Source organism: Crassostrea angulata, chromosome 5, assembly GCF_025612915.1.
Source record: "Crassostrea angulata isolate pt1a10 chromosome 5, ASM2561291v2, whole genome shotgun sequence".
Classification (NCBI taxonomy): domain Eukaryota; kingdom Metazoa; phylum Mollusca; class Bivalvia; order Ostreida; family Ostreidae; genus Magallana; species Magallana angulata.
In genome coordinates, this window is record NC_069115.1 from 53959949 (window position 1) to 53986289 (window position 26341).

At 35.0% G+C, this 26341-nt stretch overlaps 3 protein-coding genes and 1 non-coding gene across 4 annotated transcripts in view; all 4 read right to left on the minus strand.

The window, feature by feature from the left end:
• Window positions 1-17894, minus strand: part of LOC128186385 (uncharacterized) — a 29414-nt gene extending 11520 nt beyond the window's left edge. Inside the window, 15 exon segments of the mRNA XM_052856195.1 lie at window positions 9958-10217; window positions 10472-10697; window positions 10924-11141; window positions 11344-11686; window positions 11903-12088; window positions 12374-12469; window positions 12581-12691; window positions 12937-13098; window positions 13241-13417; window positions 13499-13552; window positions 14547-14731; window positions 14925-15200; window positions 15565-15723; window positions 16964-17280; window positions 17790-17894. Of these exon segments, the coding sequence (XP_052712155.1) occupies window positions 9958-10217; window positions 10472-10697; window positions 10924-11141; window positions 11344-11686; window positions 11903-12088; window positions 12374-12469; window positions 12581-12691; window positions 12937-13098; window positions 13241-13417; window positions 13499-13552; window positions 14547-14731; window positions 14925-15200; window positions 15565-15723; window positions 16964-17081 (2571 nt within the window). The 5' untranslated portion in view covers window positions 17082-17280; window positions 17790-17894.
• LOC128186416 (U5 spliceosomal RNA) lies at window positions 4468-4585 on the minus strand. Its single transcript, XR_008243949.1, has one exon. It is a non-coding gene; the product is annotated as a U5 spliceosomal RNA (small nuclear RNA).
• A 1465-nt stretch (window positions 17895-19359) lies between the features above and the next one.
• LOC128186384 (uncharacterized) lies at window positions 19360-21981 on the minus strand. Its single transcript, XM_052856194.1, has one exon. The coding sequence runs from the start codon at window positions 21696-21698 to the stop codon at window positions 19548-19550; it is 2151 nt and encodes a 716-aa protein (XP_052712154.1). The 5' UTR covers window positions 21699-21981; the 3' UTR covers window positions 19360-19547.
• Window positions 21982-22506: 525 nt separating this feature from the next.
• The window catches only part of LOC128186383 (glutamate receptor ionotropic, kainate 2-like), a 13683-nt gene continuing 9848 nt past the window's right edge, over window positions 22507-26341 (minus strand). Inside the window, exons 13-15 of the mRNA XM_052856193.1 lie at window positions 25590-25812; window positions 23503-23762; window positions 22507-22829 (exon numbers count right to left, since the gene is read on the minus strand). Coding sequence (XP_052712153.1) covers window positions 22653-22829; window positions 23503-23762; window positions 25590-25812 — 660 coding nt within the window. The 3' untranslated portion in view covers window positions 22507-22652. The remainder of the gene's footprint in view (window positions 22830-23502; window positions 23763-25589; window positions 25813-26341) is intronic.

Here is a 26341-nt window from a genome sequence, read left to right on the forward strand (position 1 = left end):
ACGTTGCTGGCTGTCCCTCCCCACGATTTATTTGGCATCAATTGACTGGGAATTTATGTCAAACTTTTCTGAATCACAATACAAAAATCCTATATTCTCAGGCGTCTGGCCTGTAAGTTATGTAACCCATCTGTTCATCAAAGGATAGACTAACCGCATTTTAAATTAACTTAATATATTCCGTACACAAATTGTGGTGTAATATTTCTAAAACAATCAATTTAAACACCAGAGCCCCGACTCCCAAAAGGGGTATCGATGTTACCTCACAAAACACGGCGGGGTCACGTGACCCCATCACAAAACGGATATTTTATACAAGACCATGTTGAATAAAATGATGAAAATTCCATACCAGTCATGATTGAATCAGCAAAGGTACTGCTTTCATGCTTAAATATCAACTTTGAAATTAATTTGAATTCGCTTCTGGATGTCAACCTCTATTTTATTTGAAATTGTTTAACATTTGTAATGTGTGTTCTATAGAAACTCGTATTTTTTTTTTAGATGAAACATGTATCATCTTTTTGATACCTGTATTCCCGTCCACGGTTCATGTAAACCGGTACTTACATTAAAATTTCAGCATCAATTTCAATCATGTTTTAAAGCTGCTTGGTCCGATTTTATATCAAATTTTATGCACTCTTTTAAACGATGGCTATGCTTAGTATATGTATAATAATAGACATTGCAGTAGTTTTACCCGTCATTTATGCCAAATTTCAATGAAGAAAAATACGTACAAAATTTGCTAACAAAACAAACGACAGTAAAAGGTACCGCGTTATTTCGCCTCGATCATGTTAGATTTCACCCCTGACGACGAGACGGGTATGGTTGTATTACGAATTTGACACCGCTTTAAATAAGGGTCGAAATGATCAGACAAATTACAAATAAACATGTGTACGTTTTGTTCGCTAATATTTCTAAAGTCTGCTTTCTTTACAATCGATGCATAGCATGCGGATTGAATAACCCCAATCATTCGGGGGACAAAACCAAGCGGTTTCCTTTTCTAAACATTCCCGTGATGCATTTTGGTTTGTTTTTTCGTTTGCCCAAAGAGAAATTATTTTTATTTACTTTCAATATTTCTAACTTACGAGGGTCAATCAAAAAATACGAAGACAATGTTGCTGAATATCATATATTTTTCATGAAAGTCATATTTAACAGATTAATCTGTGCACCAACACTTATGTTATTGATATGCGAAGTTTTAGTCCATTTGATGAAACGGTACTTTTGTTATCCCTTTTTAAAAACAACATGTTTTGTCACCACGGCGCACGGTAACGTTCAAAACATGACGTCAATATTAAAGACACACAGTTTATAGATAAACCCCATCTTCATATCACGCTTAGTCTCTTGTGCCTGTCTCCTTACAATTTAAAATTGCTCTGAACCACTTAACATCTTATTTGCACACATTTGTTCGAGAATCATAAGTTAGTTCTTCAAAGTTTTCATTTTCTAACCGTCTATCTCTTGGTTTACTCTAACGATAACCCTGAACGTCGGTTGTTATTACTTATTTTTTGACCAAATATTTACAGATATTCTACTCTCTTTCGGACTGTTTTATATTCAAAATACAATTACCACCGACCCCACAAAATTTATTACAGTTAAATACAAACTTGCAAATAATTGTTGTGTTATTTTTTGCACCATTGAGCATTTTTACAGCTTGTGTCGGCTTTTTCCTGGGTTAAATCCATTTTGTTTGTACCTTTCGTTGCGCCGTGACGTCCGGCGACGTCGATGTTTTTAGTCAATTCTAAAGAGGACTATCTGTCTTTAGTTACTAATATCTGTTCGACAAAACAATATATCCCGTCATTATTTGGAACATAGAATACCAAGACAAAACTTAATTTGAGGTTTCAATATTGTTTGGTTTTAAGCCCAATTTATAGAGATATTACTTTCAACATTATATGGTTTATTGTTGACATAACACAAATTTTGACCGTGCGCCGTGACCTCGTTTTTGCAGGATTAGATTCTAAATAATTCTTAGAAATAAAGGAATTTTTTTACTTTTTCTCTTGCAAATTGTTTGAAACTATTGTTAAATTATGTCTACCAAATTTAGTAATGATATGACGTTAAGTAACATAGCTATGACAAAAGTCTTCGTATTTTTTGATTGACCCTCGTAGAAAGGAGACTGATTCTGCTGGTGTAAATAGGAGAAAGTCCATAACTTTCTAAGATAAATGATTTGTATGAAAAAAAATGTGATACTGTAATTACAAAAAAATCGGACCAAGCAGCTTTAAATAATCCAAGAAATGTTCATGTACCATTGTCACCTTCCTCTCTTTTATCACTGATCACTTACGTGTGTAAGCAAATATTCAGGTTAAAAAATACCATTTCAAAATACTGTACCAACAACCCTTTGATAATTTCTATCTGTCGATTTGCAATCCGTCTTAGCAGATTAAACTAATAAATTGATAAAAAAAAATAATTCAATCATAATCAATACCATTAAGACAAGTAAATTGTGAATCTAAATGTGAAATTTAAATTATTACTTGTTATGCTGCATGTTGAATGAGAACACGTACGAAAAATATGTGTATTTTAAAAAACCAATTTATTCAGAATATTGAAACAGTTTTCCACTTTAGCACCAAAATGCAAGGCACTTTATCCATAGGTCAAAGAAAATAAACCTCTCGGAGTACACATATATAGTACATGTATTCAGATTTCCACACACGAGTTATGGAAGCATGCATTACTAGATTTGATATACATGTATATATTTTCATGAAAGATATGATTTAAATCAAGAAGCTGGGGTTTTTTTTCAGGCCCGATCGTCACCACAAACAATTACTATACTCTGTCCTGAGTTTTTGCTTCCACCGCTTTTTGCTTGATATTTCAATAATAATAAATACCTTTGTGCTCAAACTACGTTCATCCCCTAATATGAAAAATGTCCAGATTATCTATTTTGAAACGCCCCATCTACCGCTTCAGGTTTCAATACACATCCAAAAATAGAAAGTCTAATGGAATTTTGCATTGCATCAGCCATTAATAAGCCCGGATGATAACGTTGAAAAATTGCGCGAGGTATCCCAAATACTTCCGAATGAAGAAAAGATGTAAACATTTCCCATTATAAATCTCCGTAAGAATTTTGTTTTTCGTACATGTGAATTTTTATGAGTGAAAAATGATATTTGTTTAATGAAGACATCTTGGATATATTTTCTTTTATCGATTTCAACTGTATATTTTTATCAAAGATCGTCAAAAAGTGATGGAAGCAATAACTTGGCACAGACAATATAGTGCTAAACCTGTCCTCTACTCAAGCTTTAAGGAGGCTGGATGGTCAACAAACTAACCATTAGATCTCACTCAAATTCTAACATTGATTTGTTTAGCTTTAAAGTATACATGTACTTTGATAAATAAAAAAAATCAACATATTTTTTTCTTTTAAATTTGAGCATTTTTTCTATTAAAAAGATCTCTTCCTTCCCTAAGAGATCGATACAGTCTAAAAATGACAGCGACCATCAAACTATCTTAAATGACGGCTCCATAAATTCGAGATTAAACCTTCGTTTAGAGGCTGAGCATTTTATACATAAGCAATGTTGGTAACGGTGGAGCCAGGGGTTTGAATAAAGTAAACCCTAGCATCCCTCAAGTCAATATGAAAGACAAATGACAGAACAGTACTGGGGAATTAATGTGATACAAAGAACAAGGCCATATCAAGGAATGTTATGACAACTTATTGAATGGATTAAAAATAAAATATAATATAATTCTCAACAAGATTATATCTAACGTACATCAACGCCATTATATGTAGATTCAATGATTGCATATAAAGGCTCAAATATGAATTTAGACTTATACTATATGCAATGCACATGAAACAGTAAACAGTACATAATTAAATAGTTAAGTACAAAATAAGGTCTCTGAAAAATAATTACGATGAAAAAACATAACTTTTATAATACTCCAAGCAACAACAAAAATGTTGAGTAGGTCAGGCATGTATATCACGTATTGCATTTGCATATTCATGATTCAAGGACGGTAGGGAGACTCCGGTCCGAGAGAGGTCGCTTTTACTGGCCCTGATCACGTGATCAGCTGGTTTCGATGAGGAGCCCCAACATCTTAGAGCAAAGATCAATTCATCTTTCAACTGCGTGCATATTGGATCCTGGTAAAAAAAAAAAGATTCACAAAATAAATGAAGTTTAGAGAGAGAGTACCTATACACAGGCACCTGACGTAATAATTGTTTGTCATAATAAAAATAAAATACCCTATAACTAATATTATTTATTTGGTATAGGATGTCTATTTCTATTTTGACAAACAATTATATCGTCAGGTGCCTGTGCTATCAAGTGCCACATTTAATAGTGGATGCGAGTGTGGGACTTCTATATATTAATTATTACCCTACCGAGGTAGGGTTACAAAAATAAGTCTATAGACTCATTAAATGTTCCTCTCCACGGAAATCTTTAGTAAAAGGCGAAAGATTTAAGCGTGGATTGAAGAGAAACCAGAGTGAATTTAAAAATGTAATTTAAACACCATATAAATAAATTGTTATACATCAAAATGGTGAATAGATATCTAGGGATAATTTTGGTTTATAAAATTAAAAGAAAATTAAGATTGGTAATTTCTTAAAAAAAAAAACAATTTATTTTTAATTAGTTTGAATTGTTGTTAAAAAGTTTAATTACATTGTAAATTAACTAAAATGAAATCTTTAAAAATCTGTATTTTTTGTATGAAATCTGTATTTCTTCTTAAAAAGGGAAATAACTGTTTTTTAGTACACGGGCGCGTTACAACTCGTACGTGTTGCATACGTACAGTACACGCATTCGATAATCAACCAAAACAAAAACGATGGAATGAAACCATTTTATATTCGTGCTTACTCTAGGCGAAATAATAGCATGGATGTAACTACATGTACAACGTCTTGAAAATCCGTTTCAGGATTTTTTTTAATCTAATAGAAAAACAAAAAGTAGAGAGAAACATTCTTATCTAGAGGCGCAAAAGGAAGTAAAGATTGTTATGCATATGCATGTAGCCTTCTCTTGATACTTGTGTGTCCACGAAATGTTTTTTATAGAGGCGTGTTGGATATTTTTCTTAATTAAAATATAGGCGTCGGAACCGGGGGGAGGGGGGGTTAGGGGGGGCTTAGCCCCCCCCCCCCCCACTTTTTTTTTTGCAAAGTTAGACCTAACCATTAGGCACATAGCATCAGAGAGGGTTCAGGCCCCTCATCCCCCCCCCCCTTTTTGTCGCAGGAAACATAACTGTTCCTAAATTTACCCCCCCCCCCCCCACGGATTAGGAATTTCATGATTTGGAAAAAGAAATTTTGATAGGTAAGAATTTTTTTGGAACTATAGGTACCCCCCCCCCCGGATTAGGATTTTCATGATTTTGGGAATCAGGGTTTTTTTTGGCTTGTTAAGATTTCTGAGGATTAGTCTAGCCCCCCCCCCCCCCCCCCCCCCCCCACTTTTCAATTTGCTTCCGACGCCAGTGATTAAGGGCGTTTAATTAAAAGTTCGGACATAATTGTGTGCATGGGCTTCATATTTACTGCAATTGATGGGAGTCGATTCATATGTACAACGGTCTATGGGGAAAATGTACGAAAGCCGAGAAGGATCATTCGAGATTCAAAATACGAGATTCGAAATACGAGATTCGAGATTCGAAATTCGAGATTCAATATCTAAATTAACCAATCAAATCATGGATCTGAAACCTGTATCCTAGCAACATCAAACTGTTCTAAATAAAGATCATTCGTACATGCTCTTTCCTACAAATAAATGTCTTGATAGCTCTTATATAGTGGTTATAAAATGGTTAAATTAACATTGATGAATAAACCCCACGCAGTATAAACAATTAAATTAGAAATAACACTGTTGGCTTTGCGAATCTAAGTGGTTTTGTTTGCCCTGTATGTATTTCCCCCCGAACAATTTTAACCCGAAGTGTATTCGCCCCAACTGTGTAAAAATCGGCTCGCGAAGAAAGATCTGTTTAATCTAAATGTTTTAGCTATGAAACGAAACTCAATGAAATAATCGACATGTCAAAATATAGGTTATGATAAAGTTTTAAACCATAGAAGATATAATGATTTACAACCTCAAAGACAAAAATCCAGATAAGAATAGTGTATTGTAGGGTATGGCAATGCCATTGTCGATATGAGAGAGAGAGAGAGAGAGAGAGAGAGAGAGAGAGAGAGAGAGAGAGAGAGAGAGAGAGAGAGAGAGAGACAGACAGACAGACAGACAGACAGACAGACAGACAGACAGACACAGAGAGAGTTTTGTAGTGTCAAATTCAGTTTTGATTTAGAATTTGAAATTGATTTGATTTGTTACAAGCATATATAGACAATAATTAAGCCTCTAAAAGGAGAAAAGAGAGGAGGTAGCTAGGGTAGGGCTGACCAACAAGCAAGCTTTAATTTTAACGGTGTTAGCGCACCTGTGATTTACATCGACTCTCTCTCTCTCTCTCTCTCTCTCTCTCTCTCATCACCTAGCATTTCCTTTTCCGTGAGGGGGTTTGGGGTATTTGTGATGTCTTACATTAAAACATGAAATTTTCTTTAAATTGTGTGCGGATGTTGTACTCCAATAATCTGTTTTCCAGGTTTTTTTTATTTGGCTCGGCAAATTAATATAAAACTTTTTGTGTAGCTCCATAACGATGCACTGTAGATAAATTATGAGTAGTTTTACTTTTGATAAACAGGTACATGTACATATCCGTACTTGATTTTTAATTGCGTGGACCCTGAGGTCAAACCGGATGCTATGGGGAAAATTCAGCCTGCGCATGAGCTAGCCTGGTTCCTGTGCGTAATGGGTAGCTCAGGGAACCAGGCTAGCACAAGTTTATCTGAACCGGGATCGGGATTCCGTGCCATATGACACATAAGTTCAAAGACGCTGTAATTGTAAAGTTGTCGGTAAACAGTACAGAAACAAGGTATTCCTTTTAAAGAAATGATTGGCATGTGATATGAACTATCAGTATTATGAAATAAGTTAATGTTATGCCGAAACTACAACATGCATCAAATAGCATAATTTGCAATGTTTTGTTGTTTTCCGAATACACATGTAACTTAACTTTACAATTATAGTAGGCGAGGCTAGAGAACTTCCCGATTAAATTTTTTAAGCATTTAAGTATGATTGAATAATTAGGTCACTATAAAAGTTTAAATCTCAAGAAAAATGCATCAAAAAATGAATTTTTTTAATTTACACAAAGCTGTCACTGCATAGTTAATAAAGTAAAGCGAATCGTAATGTGTGTACAAATAGCAGAATTCACCGAATGCCTGATATCATACATGCAAACTTCATTCATAGAAAAATCATAATTATTTTAGAAGTATGAATCCTTTAAATTCTGAGATAAAAAGTCAGGGCTATACATGCATGTATACGCAATACAACGCACAAATTAAGTGGTTAAAAGCAGAGGGCTAGATTCTGTGGAATCTCTAATAATTTTAAGGCTTTCACGTTTTCGTTGGAAACACATGCAAATGGTTCACGTATTGTAGTCCTTTTTTAAAGGACAGCAACTTGTTTGACTCTTATAATCGGATTTAATATTCCAATAAATATAGGGTAGGAAAGAGTAGACGGGACTTTTTTGCGCATATCCTACTGTACCATTCATTCAACACAGGTATTAGCACTCATCGAGTTCGACTTGCTTTCCTTTTTTTCATCCACTGGATTTAAAGCTATTAATTTTTGAAAATATTTTGAATTTATGGCCTGATTATATATAAATAAGAGCTGCGCTGGTGCATCTATTTACCCAAATGGACCAAAATATAACCAAATGAATCTAAAAAATTTGACAAAATTAGTTTTAAACGTACGACTCTTTTTCAATTCTAATCGTGTATGTCCTTTAGAAAAATCTTGAACCACACATTTTAGCAAATAAAACGACAATTGTTTCATTTTTTTATATAGAAGGGAGGTGGTGCTGGTAAAGGACATGTATTGCTTGTGGCAGTTGTGCTATACTCTCATTTGTTATAATAGGTAATACTACATATTGATATAAAATGAAAGTTTCAAATTACACTGTACATAGCTTCTATCATGCATTTTGACCCGTGCGATAGTTTAAAACAATTTTCAAAGCATTTAATGTAATTCAACCGATCATTTTTGAAATTTAATTTTCTGGATCCCCGCCTGATACGTCCGCCTTCTTGTATATTAGAATTACATGTACGTTGACCATTTGTACACATTAACTTAATCGGCTATGTTATGGGACGATAACATTTTTTATCAATGTTTTTGCAGAATATGTAACAAATAACAGTCTATTTGTTGGTTTTTGCACTGATTATTTGAGATAATTTGCCGTCATCTTTTATGCATTCCACACACCACTCACAGTTTCTTTATTTGGTGTTCTGTGTGTATGGCGACAAATTGGTAAATTTGCACCACTCACCCCTTGTAGCTTCATCCTGATTACATTTGATCTGGCTAAGTGTAATGTAGTAGTATATTTAATACAGACATCTTTGTTTGCAGTGCTTATTTACATCCTTAGAGATTTACTTACAAAAAAAGTAAACATTTGTATGACTTATATGTAATTATTGTCAATTTTGGTGCGGGGGGGGGGGGGGGGGGGGGGGTAGGAAACTACAGAGAAACTTAACTTGGCTGTGAAACATATGCTTTTAATCTTTCTTATTGATATATCAATGAATGAATTATAACAAAATACATGTACAACAATTAATTTTGAAATATTAATGCACAATCAAATTTTTAAAAAGTTTTACTGTTCTCTGTACAAGAAATCGGCAATGTGAACAAATTGGCACCCTATCATCCCTACCTTTAATTGTAGAGAGTAGGTATCCTTCTATATTGAAAACAATTCCAAAAGTAAGACTCATAATAAGTTTTTTACTGAGGAAAAGGAAAAAAAATTGTATTTATTAATAATTCCGTATAATGTGATAATATCTCAATGATTTGTTTATAATCATAGTACTAGTGTATCACTGTATGCATACATAAAAACGATAAGTAATGCTTATATTTATTAGTGAAACAGGACAGGTTATTTATATTTAGATTATTTAGATACATGTACTAATCTTCATGCGGGGATCTAGAAAGGAGGGGGTCAGGGGATCTGGACCCCCTCCTCGGGAAAATTGGAGCTTATTAAATTTACATAGTAAAATTTTTTAAAATTGGCCTATATAGGACCCCCTACAGAAAAAATGAGCTACGCTTATGAAGTTCTCTACCATAACCGCATTTTTACACAAAAGGGGTGAATAAACCCGGGTTTTAAACTATTACTGGTGGTGAAATACCTCAGGGTTCAAACGCATCAGGTGGAAATGCACCAGGGCAAACAAAATCACTTAGATCCGCGAAGCACACTGCATTATTACTAGTCTACTTCGATATTCTGTGTAAAAGTAAATACACATAATTATTTAGTTAGGTAGGGAGAAGTGACCATAGCATTTATTAAGAGCTATAAAGACATTTATTTGTAGGAAAGAGCATGTACGAATGATCTTTATTTAGAACAGTTTGATGTTGCTAGGATACAGGTTTCAGATCCATGATTTGATTGGTTAATTTAGATATTGAATCTCGAATTTCGAATCTCGAATCTCGTATTTCGAATCTCGTATTTCGAATCTCGAATCTCGAATGATCCTTCTCGGCTTTCGTAAAAATGAGATTTATTTCATCAATTCAAACCACGGAACTTATTATGTTTTATTTAAGGAATAAGAAATCGTTCTTTGTGGTATTATGAGGTGATGAGAGAGAGAGAGAGAGAGAGAGAGAGAGATGAATTTACCGGTATATCTCGTTTTGTCCAGGCGTAATAAATGAACTCAAACACAGCTATGACGATACTGACGCCGATGCCGCCGACCAGCACCACGAACACCCCACCCAGGTTCTGTATGGACAGGGCGTTGGACGGGTCCTTCTTCTCGTTGTCACACGTCTGGTTGATGTACATTTTCGTCCACCACTTGCTGTACAGCTGTTTGATGACTTGTTTGTCCTGTAGGTACAGAATCCTCTGGGAGATTTTGTCTTTGTATGGGGATCCTATACATGTACAGAAAATAAAACAAAAAAACTCTCTATACTTTAACATAAAACAAGGTGGCACTACATTGGTAATTGTTTGTATATAATTTGAATTCATTTGCCGATGATAATATAAGATAAAATGATGCTTCCTATTATGAACTGATCATTTATATCTTATCGTATCAAAGGTATGTTTCCATATCGACAATTCAGAATTCCTTTAGAAAACATTTATTGTTTTTTTTCGGTTCTACGGAACAGGTCCTAACCTTTAGGCAAAGCAATTCCGTATCCGACCGAGTTGAGCCAGTTTCCTATCTGGGTCAGATCACAGTTCCGCTCTACTTTGTATTCCACGGTAGTTGATTCGGCAAAATAGGCGTAGTCCCCCTGTAGCACGCGCTTCTCACCCTCATTAGAGTTCTTCACAAACACTGGCGGATTCTGGTTCTTCATAAACGTAAACATTCTCTGATAGATTGGGAAAATCGAGTTCTAGAAGGAAAAACAAAACAGAAAGTTATTTTCTGCCATTTTAATCTTTATTTCATCAGTAAATTTTCTTCTGCTTAAATTTTAATTCGTCAAAAATTGACTTAATTTAAAATCGTAAGTACGATTGCTTAGGTTTAAGCTTGTGTATGTATAAATTCAGTGAAATAGTTCAGGTTGAATAACGCGTTAAGTCTATAAAATAATATTTACACTAAATTAGACGGACCTGGAAGAAGCTGTAAGTTGACCCTGTCTGTAAAGTGCCATATTTGATGTCCGTCTGCTTGGACAGATCCTCAGCGCTCTCTATCGGTGACTGCATTCTTCCGGCGGTCAGAAAGGCGGCCAAATTTGCGGTGTACGAAGAAATTATTATCAAGGTAAAAAACCACCAGACACCGGCTACCATGCGGGTCGAAACGGTCCTAGGAGCAAGCTCACAACCTGACAAAGGAAATAATGCAACTTAAATAAATTGGTACACACTGGTTATTTAGTTGTGTCTAAAACTTTCATTTCTCCTTTATAAATTACATACTACACGAAACCTAAATATTTTAACTTACTAAATTTATGGCACCAAAAAGCATTAAGGCACTGAATATTGTTCTAGATTACATAGTTTCCACGAATGTTTCTGAATTACCTTGCTGCAGAATTGATCCGATCGTTAGCCACATACTATTGAGAACAGAAAACTGGTTCTCAACTATGTCTTCCTCTTGATTGCAAGGATAGGGGTTGCACCACTCATAGGGCGTCAGGCGGGCAATGACAAAGAACATAAAACTCACACACAGGTATATAGCAATCATGTACACCCACACATCCTCGTGGAAAGGGTCCAAGAACGAGAACAGTCGAATCGGTTTAGGCTTCGGTTTCCGGAAGAGAATCGTGATTCCCAGGTTCCAGAAAGGCTTTGTAAAGTCGACGAATTTTTCGCGGGCCGAGGTGATGGTGATTCCCGCCACAGCTAGGTCTGCTTCCTGTCGAATAGGCGATCAAACAGGAAAAAATAACTTAACTGACACCAATTTACAAGATTGATTGAAATGGATAAAATAATAAAAAACCTCAGAGACTGTTTAAAAAACCAGTTCACTTGAAAAATGGAGGCAGAACATATCCATTTTTTTCTGAAAATCATTTTTCTAAAGAAATTAAAATATTTTGGCATGTGCATATATATCTGAATGTCTTACCCTATCAATCAGTTTCTGATACATGCCAGTACATTCCTTCTCGTCGCAATTGCCGTATGTTGGTTCCTCTTGAATTTCATATTTGAATTTCATCGACTCAGCAATATAGTCAAGGATGTCAATACAGAAACCCTCATACTTCACGTTACCATATTCATCAATTTTCTTTCCAGCATAAGGCATTTCCTAAAACAGGAAAACAAATTCAGCTTGAATATAATCGCTGCCTGTTCTATAAGAATGTTATCAATAATATTTTGAATGCACACCTAAACCTACATGTATTTTTTTTCCGTAATATCCTCTGTATTTGTTTTTAGGAATGACCTCTTTTTAACAGAAAACCCCAAGGTTTTTTTTTCAGAATAACCTCGGTAATTTTTACAATGAATAACCTCGGTATTCTTTCTCGGAATAACCTCGGAATTTATATTTTCGGGATAACTCTGTATTTTTCGTAAACGCACTCACCAGAACGGTCAGCACCTTGAGTGTTTTATTGAGCTGAGACAGGCTCTCGTTGTCGTCAGTAATGTTCAGGAAAGACAACGAATTCCACGTACCAATCTGAAACATACAAGTTTAAGTAATTCTTCATATTTTTTTTAAAAATCATGAAGAAAAAAAACAAATCAAAACTAAAAGTTCTACAAATATACCTTTTTCAAATCGCCTCACCTTTTGAACTTTCTTGAATTCGTGACTAAATTTCACGACCTCCAGTTCAAAGTTTTCTCTTTGTCCGTACTGTCCAAACTGTATAGTTCCACTCAGACCATCAACATTGACCTGTTAAATTACAAGGATATTTAAAAAAAAAAATTATATTTACCAATCCGAAGTTTCAATATTAAACTTCATAATGAAAGCTATCTGAACAAAAAAAAACTTGATTTGTAACCTTAGAAATTGTCCATTAATTCTTTAGCGTACAGAACAGAAAACCCGACGAACGGAAACATAACGTTATCGAGGCCAAATAATATACAATGAAATAAGTTTTCAAGATTAAATCTCTTGAGACAAGGACTTACGCTTTTCATATACCCCAGCAAATCAGCCCCAAATTCCCAGGGTGCGGCCTTGTCACAGGACGCCCGACTGTAGGAGGCCAGGGCCGTGGGGTTCGCCTCATTCAGAGCAAGCGCTGCCTCTGTTAGGACCCAGACAGCATCATGCATCAAGGCTGTCTCCGTCTGAAGAAGAGGTTACCATGGTTACAAGCGGATATTGCAAACCATGTTCTCTCAACCATAGGCATGCGTGTATAAAATTAATATTCCACGAAAAGTAAAATAACAATGTACTACACGAGTTGGATTGGTTGCAAATTTATACCGGGATTTGTAGTTGACCCTTCCTAAGAGGGGATCTGTTACCCCGGATGTTGAACTGGAGTTGCTTCCACTCCTCTGTGAGGTTCTTCACCGCGCCATGCTCAGGGTTGACCAGCCTCAGTGCCGTTATGTTGGCGCCATACTCGGAGAATTCCGAAATGTCTGTCACCCCTAGGTCCTGTCGTGACAAATGAGTAACATTGTAACACTGGCTACGGTATGTCAATCCGAATTGTCTCGTATTATTACCAATACTTACCAAAGTCATAAAATGGTAGTGGAAATACTCGGAAAGTGCCTCCGTCTCAGCGGCCTGAAACAAATTGTACTCTGTTCAATTTTGAAAACTATCAAATGTAAATATTACGATTGGATTTTTTATATATCTAAAACAAGTTCTACACATTAAAAATAGCTTGTATAAATATCATGGCTGTGAGAATTAAAACTAATACTATTCTCAGCGAAGAGTAAGGTTTTTTTTCTCTTAAAACATCTTTATTTGGACATTTCCACTTTTTAAAATATCAATATGATATCATTTTTTAATTTCTCAATTTTAAGAGGTTATCACCCAGTAATATCCTTGGATTTCATTCAGGTATAATTTCTGCTTCACGGGTTCAAGAAAGTGGATGCAGGCCTATCAAACGCAACTTTCTTAACACTTAAAGGAACCAAAGTCTCTGAGTCTGAGTGAACCGCGACATAATAAAATGCCCCCCCCCCCCCCCCAAAAAAAAATATTGTTCGACTGTGCACCCTTTCCTTGTATATTTACAATATATATAACTTCAAATTTCGCCAATTTGAGGCACCAGCGGGGTTTGCCTATTTATATTCAAATATTTAATCTTACGATGGATTAAAATTACTAGAATATAAATATAAGTACACATAATTTCATTGGCCATTTGATTTTATCTAATGATGTAGCATTTGATAAATATGGGTACTGTAAACAGGCAAATATTTGCCCCCGTTTTATTTTCTCCCCTTTCGTTCTCTATGTCAGCGGACGAATTTTAATCTTGGCGAATTCTGATGTCTGATATTATGAATCCCTCTTCATACACACCTGTGCCTGGGCAAATTCAAGACTGCGCGAAACTGTTTGAAAATGTGCAAGGGGCGAAAATTACACGGGGCGAAAATAACCCTGTATAAGTGAGATGGGATTTGTTTGTGATTTACGTATACCCGGTAATTTTAAAACGCAAACGAAAATTTAAAAAGCTACATACTCTCCCTTATTTCACAAATTGTGTGACACGGGAAAAAAATCTGATATATGGTACCCCACCCACCTCTTTAAGGATGTCATGCACTCGGTCGTAGTGACAGTCTACGATAATTCTCTGGTGCTCCGTATTCTTCAGATCCTTCAGCACGTTTTTCACGCTCTCTGGATTCAGAAAATTAATTTTTCTTGTCGTTATGGCAACGCGCCCTTTAAAGGACAGCTTTAGAATGCTTTGTAGTCTGATCAGACCTTCGGAAAAGAGAAAAATAAATATTAATGACGACTATACCTAATATCCAAACTTAGATTTTCTTTTTAAAAAGGGTAAAGCGGCAGTATATTGTAAAATGTTAAACCATTTTTTTTAAGATATACCTTTATAATATTGTGTTTTCTGGCTTTCATGTTAATGATTTAAATTAAACTCAAAAGGGTTCCCTACCATCATTATCCTCATACAGGACAGCAAACTTTTTCCAATCCCAGAATTTGATCAGATCCCGTTGGGCGGCGCTGAGGGTATGGTGATCGGGGTAAAGGTTCAAGGTCATGTGATCTCTGTCCGGTCGCTTGGTGCTGGTGACGACCTCGCGAGAGTCCCAGTGTATTTGGAGGTTAGGGATCGATAACTGATTACAAAGGGACGTGACATACTCCGAAGAAGACCGAGAGTGTGTTCCGAATATGACCTCGCTTCCGAATGATATCACTTTGCAAACTAAAAGGCATTACAATTAGCAAATGGAAAATTTTCGATTCGCACTAAATGAATGTAAACTATTACACAATAAGGAAAAAGAATAGATGCAAACTGTAAAATTCATAAAATTGCTTATTTCTGTCATTTTTGTCTAAAAACTTTCCGCACGAAAAAAATTTCCTAAAAAAACTCGTTTATTTGTTGAATTCAAATGGATTTTCTTTATGAATGTTGTGTAATTATGAAATAATGATCTTTCTGTGATGATTAAATAAATTATATTCATTTTAAATAATATGATCATCTGCGCAGTGAAATCAAAACGTGAGGAGTGAGATACCTCCATAGGCAAGCTTAATGGGAATCATAAACTGGAGATTACCTTCGCCTGAAACTTCATAGCTGTCCTCTAAGTTTACTCTGCTGAAGAAATCCTCGATCTTTAGATTTTTGTTCCCGTATAATAGGCTTTGCTGAGCTTTATTCATCGTTTCCTTAAAAGCTAGCTCTAAGGCGGTATCTTCATACCCAACCATGGCATCTTAAAAAATATCAATCAAATCTAAATTTTGAAATTCAGATGATGACTTTTGGTCATGTAACACACACCGTATTATTATATTATAGCATATAAAAGAAACCCTCAATCTTTACTTTGTATTTTCAATGTTAAAATTTTCATTTAAACCTGACTTGAAATATTTGTTAGCTCTTTTCTATTTTAGAAAAAATTGTAAGTGTATAAGACGTTCAAGGGCTTGTTTGAAAAATGCTAATAAATCATTAAAGAGCATTTCTGAATTCAGTATACAGAATCGAAAAGTTGAAATCCAATAAGAGTTACCCCTCTTGTGAAACTTGTTAAGAATTAATCTTTTAATCTACTTTAATAAAAAAAAAAATTCAATATTTGATTATTTACATGGTGTTTTAGTTTGTTGTTGTATTTTCTACAATTCTATTAAGTAAGAGTTGGGAGGGATACAAGTAATTACGATTAGACATCATACGTCTTCTTGTAAAGTTTATTTAAACTTTATTTGCGAAAATTTACATGAATTAAAAGGGCCACCGTATCATATATCATCCGATCTGTTAAATAAATTAGAGATACTACTTATCAAAATCTGATTCGTCTGACTTTTGTCAATGATGCCGATTTGTGTTGGCTTTATTAACCTATAGCACAGAACAAGGTGTTTAATCGACACGGTCAGTAGTTGTATACACGAGATGGGAATCCCCCACTATAGTTTCTTAAGCAGCTGTTTTGACATGCATGGCCCGAGACATAATGGGACCTTTCAAGACGCCAGCCTTTTTAATTCTTGTATTTTAAAAGAGGGATTAGTTTTGTTCGCTCGTCATCTATATTGAACTAAGGGCTTTAAATATCAGATGATATGTTATTGAATCGAAAATTTGATGTTCGCATAGATCCATAAACGGTGCTTTTTTTTAATATCCCCAAAACCAAACATAAAATTTCCCCATTAGGTCTGTTTTGATTGGCTTTCAAAGATAAACAGAATAAAAAAAATTGGAACGTTTTCTGCACTCTTTAAAGAGACGCAAACACTTCCTTCTCTCTGCAGATCCCTATGCATTTAATGTTTACAGCCGTTTAACGTGCATTGTGAGTTCGATAAATGCAATTAGTACATCTCTGTAACATATGTGCGGTATTGACTGTAGGGTTATTCATCTTCAGCCGTAATACCCCCCCCCCCCTTCTTCTCCTTAATTAATGCTATCGTAACCAATGCATTAGAGTAACTCACCCACACGAATAATATTTTCCGCTCTTACGCCGCTATCTTTCATTAAGGATAGTAGAAAGATGGCTGTCAAAACATATCTCTCTGTCCTAAACATGATTTTCGATGTTTCCTCCCCCATGCTTTTTCACATAACGAATATTCTCCTTTAATCCATTAATCCTTTAATCCACTGGTGTCTCGGAGACAATCCGACATCTTTGCATTGTTTCACGGAATGCCTGTTGACGAGGTACCAGGCTCTGGTAATATTCTCTCTGTTTTCCACCAGAGTAACGTGTGTACACTTATTGGCAGCAGCTGTTACTGGGAGATAGGTTCTGCGCAGGTAAATATAGACATAAGGTAGATATCGAAAGACGATGCATTACACACACACGCGCGCACACACACAATACAAATACATGTAAAACAATGTCTGAAAATGCTATTGCGAATGCCTTTGATATTTGAAAACTTACAATATTGCCCCCAAAAAATGTTTTTTTATACTGACGTAAGAATATAAAATGCACAATGTACATGTTTATTTTTACTCGCTCCCAAATTAAAAGCGGGAAAGGGGGTGTGATGTCGCTATTAACTCTAAAAATTAAAGTATAAGTGAATGGAGAGGTATTAACGGATTGGACCTACCTTAATCCTTTTGAACACATTTATTTTGTTTTCAACGCTTTAACTCAGTTCAAATCAACGCAATTCCATGTATACCAATGTCTAAATTATAGCAAAATTATTTCTTTCCAGTTTTCATCATATCAGGTGATGCATGCAAGAAATGAAATATCTGCAACTAAATTGGTTACTTAATTTTAATAGAAACCCCTACCTTACTATCTTTGTAACCTGTAATTCTCAAAGACCCAAGCCAATCCGATTCCGGCCTCGAACAAAATTAACTTGTACAACACCCAATTCATAAAATCAAGATTTAAATGTATACATGAAGGAATTTCTCATTGTTTTTTTTTATGTTCATCAGTACTAAGAAGCACATGTTGTAACAGCTTTGTAATAAGCATACATTATGTGTGAAAACCTTGGTGCTAAGGATTTATTATTAGAATACTTCGAGTGTAGAATATTTCGAGGTACCATACAAAATGTATCCTGTTTTGTTTTTCACTGAGTTACTAGTACTTTTCAGCAAAAATAGGGAACGAGGTTGCGCCTCGTTTTCAGGATCCATTTTGAGATACTAGTATTAAATTCTGCGTGACATGAGAGTCCATTTGACATAATTTATAAATTTATCAACAAATGTTCAAACATCGATACGTACACCAGCTGCTGAAATCAACAAAACCGCCAATGATTCATAAGGTTGGATCATACATTTACAAGTATCATTTCATAATGAAAATAAACCAACAAATGTTAACAAACCTAAGCAGGGCCGGTCTCAATTTCTGGTAGTGGTTCAACCGTGTAAGATACATGTACATATTTATTACCATCCAAACCCACCCACCTCTTCCCCCGGTAAAAATTTTTATTTCTCTTACAACAGGTTCATCAAATTCTTTTTAGAAAGTATTTTTTTTAATATGATGATTGTAAAAAAATGAACGTAATAGAAAGATTTTATTAAATTCACTGACTTTACAAACGGTATATATATATATATATATGATTTATGAATAAATCGGCTGTATTCCTTTGATGAAACAGGAGTTCAAATATTCTCAATGTCAAATTTTCAATACTTCAGTAATACGTCGGTATTCTTGTCATGAAAATCCCTTCAACTTATTGACTCTTCGTAATAGCTCTACCAAATGCGCTTTTTTTACTGCGTTTTAACTGCAAATGTGTTTAGGTGAGTTAGATAAAACTAGATAAAATTTTGTCATATACATATGTATAACACAGTCATTACTGTCACATATAACACAGTCATTACAGTCACACATAACACATTTTTTACTGTCACATATAACACAGTAATTACTGTCACATATAAGACAGCCACTACTGGTATTAATAATTATACATGTATATACATGTTAAATCTTTACATCGACTTTATTATTCCGCATGTTTGCAGCAAAGTTTGAACTTGCATCATAAGTACAAAAAGGTCAAATGAAAAAGCATCATATTTGAAAGAGAAGAATGCTGATTGAATGCTAGTAGTTTTTACAGTCTTTGAAGAATACTTTTATAACAGCTGTTTAAAGAAACCCTTAATATGTACCATCATTCTGGAGAGTTCAGTACTTCAACAAATTGAGGAACAATGACTGATTGTATCTATGACCGAAGGCTGTTGTTAGTGCACCATTTATTAGTAAATCGACATTTTAATCAATCTCGGCAAATTCTATATAACATGCAAACCGATAGTAGTTAAATAAATGTTTTGCAAAGGAACTTCAAGGAAAGGAACATATATCTAAACATGAATATAATTATATCAAAATCATAGGATGAAAAAGAAAAAACGAAAAATGTAGCAAAAAATAATGTTATAGAAAGAAGTCCAAATGACCAAAACCTACAGTATATATACTATATAATTACACCGTGGAACCGTCAAAGCTTCATTGTTTCTCATCATTATTACAAAGTTTAAAAACAATGCATACTAACTAAGATTTTCGAGCTTATGAACGCTATTAACACACGTAGGAAAGGGCAAGGTTTCCCTTATTTTACGTTTTATGTCGTATTTCCTGCTTCGCACTTTGAACACTCGGTTGAACCGATTCAAAGAGCTCAAGTACGGGAAGCGACTTTTCTGTTCCGAGAATTTGCCATCAAAGATGACTGCCACCAGATTTTCAATTTTGTTGCTCAGATACAGCTTCCACGCATGGTTCATTACCGTGACAACTTCGTCTGTGTCGCCATGGTTACCCTCCGGAAGTGACAAAATGGCCAGTATGGATCGGCAGTTCCTGATATTATTATACAGCATATCTTCGCGGACGTCCCCGGGTAGCCCATGTAAAGGTGGCGCAAAGCATTGATAACCTTGATTCTCAAAGTGCAACACAAAATCTATCACAACTTTGAGGACGTCTTCGTTTTCTTCGTCACACAAAATAAAAATATCGCTGGTGTATTCGGATTTGCACTTTGGTTTTTGCAGGCGTCTTTTGAACAGAAGGAAATCGAACCGAAACACGTGGGCGATTAACAGACCGGCCAGTAAAACACACGGAAGGATGAACAGCAGCCAAAAGGGACCAGAGGAGTCTGTAGGCAGACACTCAATAAAGGCCTCCTCGGCTTGACTTATATATCCTGACTCTGTTTCACACATCAGGACATTTGATTCATTTTCTTTTGAAACTTTTCTCCATGACTCAATCCAAATATCATCGCAAGGGCAAGAAATGCTGTTTTGTCCAAACCATATTTTACCTGCATCTAAATTTACAAATTCCCGCGAGAGTCTATGTAACTCGTGACCAGTAAGTATAAGTGTCTCGAGCCTCTCCAATTCTGGTGGAACCGAGTCGGATATATGAGAAACTTGATTTCCGGATAGGTCAAGAACAGTTAGGTTGTTAAGGTAGTTCACTGGTTGGACGTCTTTGATCAAATTGTTACTACAGTTCAACTCAATGTCGTAAATAGTTTGTGGTAAGTAGGATGGGAGACTGGTAAGATTCCTGTTCGAACAATCTACCACCAGACGGAATCGATTAGGTTGTTCTATACAAGAGCACAGCCGTGGACAAAATGACTGTTTATGACAAACGAACATGTCCATCGTTATCGGGGACGTATCATTGTACGCCTGCTGAACATCAATGCCTTTCATATGATCTGGAGACGTACAGTAATATAGTTCTCCAGAGAAAAACTTTTCAAAAAACTCCTCGCCTACAAGAAGAAGCTCACCCATCATACAATCGCACGAAACATTTAACTTGTTGAATGTATACCTACCGAAAATATTGTACTTGTACATTTGTTTGAGTTTTTCTTGACTGTCTCCGAATATATAAGTAAATGGGTGAAAACTATTTATTACAGAGTCAGTTAATAACACCTCCCCTCCGCCATACGACTTATTTAGCGATAGATCTAAACTATTGGCTATTGAAAATGATATATTGCATCTGGACAACGTGATGTTACAATACGGCCTGCGTTCAAAAAATATGTTAGTGACATCCAGTGATTTGAAATTATTTCCAGATAAATCGGTTAGAAATATTTCGGTATCAAAATTGGAAAATGAATTTGGCTCCAGCCTCTGGATGTTGGTGTCCGCCAGAACAAGAACACGCAAGTTTGGCATGCCGGAGAACGTCGTATTGGAGATGGAGGACACAGGGTTTTGACTAAGGTCGAGGGTATCGAGATGCCACATACAGTTGACACCTTCAATACTTTGAATTTTGTTTCCAGTTAGAACTACGGAGACCAATGTGTTGTTATATTCACAAATATTTTTCGGTAAAGCATTCATTCGTCCGTATTCGTGTTTTAGCCATTGAAAGGTGGCGTCTGGCTGCTTGGACAGAAGTTTGGATTGTCCGAACATGTTTATGTATTCTACGAATACGGGGTCATAGCTTATGTTTCGATTAAGCTCCCATATTGGTTTTCCAGCGCAAGTGCAGCATCTGTCGTACCAATCAAGTGTTAAACAACTATCCGGACAGAGAAAATTAGGCTTTTCCGGACCGACTTTGGATTCAAACTTGTGATAATCAGTAATATTGGTATTATATGCGGCTGAAACAAACGGAATAAGAAGTAACAGAGGAAAATAATCCATTGTGTCAAAAAACAACCTTTCCGTTTCAACTGGTCAAGAATTTAGACAGCACAATCCTATGACCTCTTTTTCAGTAATATGCGTGAGAAGACCCAGAGAACTAAAGTGGACGCTTATTTTGTTCCGTTCACACTGCTGATCAATTTCACACTGTCATTAGAGCTATCTAACTCCAAGATAATATTCAGGGATTTTAAAAGAAACCTTCATAAATAAACATCTAATATCGAGTGCCGCATGCTTTGAACTCGTAAATATTTGGGGGGAAAATGACGTGTACATCACTCTTCCGGGTCTTATACCAGCTTTGTGTTAACTCGTTCTATATTTTAATGACCTGTTAAAATAATTATAAACCGATTTGGAATTTTTTTTAGTGAATATCGTTTCATATATCTTTGATATAATGTTCTTCTGACTCGCTCGCATATGTCTTTGTACTCTTTTAAACCCTTTTCAATCAAGAATTAATGTTCCTCTAATAAAAAAAACCTATGTAAGTGCAATGAAAAGAATTTTAATAAACAAGCACTTGTAATTTTATTTCAATTGACAATTCACGGTAAAGAGCCAATCAAATTACTTTATTTAAAGAGTCAGTCAAAAGAACCAATCCCACGTTTTACTGGAATTAATGACAGTCATTGAGCGCAGCAAGGTTACAGGAGGACAAATAAAAAAATGAATTTCCCTGTAATTTTTCCCCCGGGTGAATTCAGGTCATTCATTGGACAAGAGCAAATGCAGTTGTCAATTTATGTACATAAATACTCCTTCTGGTGTTTATTGCTAATATGCAATGAAAATATAAGTACACAATCAAGCTTTATTCTTCATTCAACAAAAATCAACATATTTGCAGAAACAGTAAGCAAACAATGAACAGTAACCATCCAGCAATGAAAAAGAGTGATTCATATGAAATTCATTAAAATTGGTCTGTTTATCATGACGTCATGTGACGTCATCACTAGTATTTGTGTCATATGTAATGTCCTGACCACCGTTGGCCTTCACATAACTCTTTGTCAAGGGGATGCTTTGAAGTACATTCTCTGTTGAATCTTTATAAGATTTTCCACATTTCCATTCAAACCGAAATTCTTTACAAATCTCTGACCTCCAATGGGACTGTAAAAGATTAAAAACTATGATTTAATTAAATCTGTTCAAACTTGAAACGTCAATCTACTATTGCACAATATAGATGATGATAACATTCAAGGCTGCTTGGTCCGATTTTATATCAAATTTGTGTACGCATTTAAACGATGGTTATGCTAAGAATGAGTATAATAATAAACATTGCAGTATTTTCCTGGCCAATTAAGCCATATTTAAATGAGAAAATGATGTGCAACATTTGTTTAAAAAAAAACCCAAAATTGTACCGTAATATCAAACGGTTTCTTTTTCTAAACATGCCAATGGTGCATTTGGTTTGTTTTTTGTGTTCACATAAAGAACTTATTTAATACCCTTAACTTTGAATATTTCTAACACTGAAAGGAGTCCAATTCTACTAGTATAAATAGCCGGAAGTTTATAACTCTAAGATATTTGGTCTGTTTGTATGGAACATTATTTGAAACTGTAAAAACCAAAAAATCAGACAATGCAGCTGTAAGTTACTAATAAGGTATTCAATAAGATTCTATTTAATTATGTCATATGATTATATGCTATAATTAAAATTTGCATATTGCAATAAAAAAATAAAAAATGGAATATTCAAATAAATGAAAATGTTATAAATGTTTAAAAATTAAAGATTATCTTATTTAAACGACTGAAACATACGTACCTTATATTTCCTTGCATTTTGGCGGGCTATCCACAGGAACTCGCCCAAAGCCACTATCAGCCCGAAAAATGTCCCGATCATCAGCACGAGGAAAATCCCGCCAACATTCTGCATAGTGAGCGGATTTGTCGTCTGCGTTTTGCCGCCAGAACAATCAACATCCTTCTTTTGTTTCCACCACTTGTCATACATACTTTGGATGATTTGTTCCTCCTGAAGCTTGATTACCTCCCTTGAAACTTCGTCGGTTAGATCTGAATCTTTAACATAAATTAAAGAATACATTATGCAGCCCGATACATGCGCGGATCTAGAGGGCGGGGGGGGGGGGGTTTAGGGGGTCCGGACCCCCTTGTAAAATTCAAATTTCTTTAAATTATATCATATAAAATTCCTAAAATATATTACCATCGGACCCAATATAACTGTCACCTAACAACGTAGAGCAATGGGTTAGCTACGAATCTGAGAGCCATAAGTTCGATCCCGCTAGGGCTTTGGAAAATTTTCCTTATCCGAAAGTTTTTTAAACATAGTTTTTGTTCAAATATTGTAAAATTCAAAAATTCGAAAATGGTGAAAGTATTTTGATTATACATGTAAAGTACTTTCATGCATATCTATATCGGCAGGTGTCCCATACCTAAACACTGTTTTGCAAATCCGTTGGTTTCCAGAACCGAGATCGTTACTTTATCAAAACAGGTGTACTTAGTGTTACCCTGGCGGTAAAAATGTATTGGATAAAAATAAAGGTGTTCTAATAACGCTATGATTTAAAGACACCTATCAAAAGTTCAAAACGTTCAACTAAAAGTTTGTTCTTGAACATTATATTGTTTATCATAATGCTATCTATACTACTATATTAAAATAATAGACTCGAATTTTTGGTCTTTAATACCGATAAATCGGAAGAATACTGTATTTTGTTTTATATATTTTAAACATCATTGGTACTTGAAGTTTACCAATTTGTTTTTATTTTTTCTCTGTTAAGCTTTGCTAATTAATAATCAACGAAAATTCCTCAAAAAATCCCGGAAATCATCTGGATTTTTTGGATTTTACAATTTTGCTCCTGCGCAATATATTCACGCTAACGGGATCTTTAGTTTATGTTTCCACAATATCATATTTGCATGAATAAACTCAGAGATGACGATACAAATACGGGCAAATTTTCATGGGAAATTTGCTATATATTCTGTACATATATATTAATGATTTCTTATGAGAGAAAATATACTTTTCAATTAAGTACATGTACATACTTTTGTTATCGTGATGACAAAAAATATTTGATTACATGCAAAATAAAATCACATTATATTTCATAGGAGAGTAAGGATAGAATATGTTTTATCGTAAAAATGAATTATGTCCTACGGACCCAGTTTTACGATAGAATGCGTTCCGCGTATTGTCTCTGTAGCTAAGATATTACGTGTACGTTGGTGAAAAAGTGTTGAATTCTTCCATTATATGGATTAAAATTTTTAGATGAAAGGCATTTACACTCTCAAACAGATTTATTATGATGAATTTGACTGGGGTTTTTTTTCAAGGCAACTTCATTAATTTTCTCCAAAATCGTTCCGGAGCGATTTTGCAATTTTCTGCTACATTACGGGTACTAGTATATGGGAGGCTTTCTAACTGTGGCGAGGGCCTTTCCGAGACAAAGTTACATTATTCAAACTAAGGAAAGTGTAGTGAAATTAACTGCATTAATGTAGGCTTAAAACTTTGTTATGTAAATGTCAATAATTATACGATGTGTCGATGTACCTATTTCATAAATGTCCGATATGCAATGTCAACCCGTGCACGCACGGGTCAAAGTCTAGTTATCTATTATAATAATAAGTTGTCCACAATCGGTGAACATAGAAAACCTTTAAATCTATAGAGAAATACATTTAGTTTTAAAATCTTTGAAAGCTAGCAAGGTACGTGCTTTTTAAATACTATACTTGTATGAACACAAAATCAAACGGGATATCAACAGTCAATCGAATATCGCTCGACCAATTCTGGATAAAGGAAAAGGCCGAGCGATGTTCCGATTGCATTGACATTTGAACCTTTTGGTAGGCCGATCCCGTAGCCTTTAGAATCCAGCCAATTCCCGACCTGCATGAGGTCACAGTTGCGCTCCACGCGGTATTCTATGGAGGAAGACTCGGACAGATAGGCATAGTCCCCCTGTAAAACTCGTCTCTCCCCCTCCTCAATGTTGGCCCAAACTGGCGGGTTCGCTCTTTCCATAATGTCGAACATCTTAAGGTACGTTGGATTATTTGATGACTGCATCAAACAAGATTAAATTAAATCCCTCTAGAACAAGGTCACATAAAGGCCTCACAATTACTTGCAAAAAAAATTAATAAAATTTTTAAAAAATGGGCCGGGTGAATGAATTTTTCTAAGAGATATCTAATTCACGTTCTTTAATTAACAATTGTTTTATTTTTTTTTTATTTTATTTTAATTATTAACTTATTTGAGCTCGAGTACACAAACCAATTTGTAATCTTTTTATTCCATTACATTTCAAATTTAGTATCCTTGTGATAGCAAACATGACTGGAATAAATCGATAATGCCAATATGTCAAGCAGCAATTAAAACACTAGTTCGATTTCTCTACAGTTTTTTATTCACAAGAATTTTTTTCAAAATAAAAAAAAAGGCGGTCGGAAAATTAATTTTACGTGGCCAAATGAATGATAGATTATTGTGTTTGATTAGTTTTCTCATATGAAAAACAAGAGGCCCATGGGCCACATCGCTCACCTGAGGAACATTAGGTATGATAAAATCAGCTTAATGGAGT

What these genes read in the sequence shown, in the direction of transcription:
- LOC128186384 (XM_052856194.1), bottom strand. Translation starts at nt 21,698, where the DNA reads ATGGATTATTTTCCTCTGTTACTTCTTATTCCGTTTGTTTCAGCCGCA.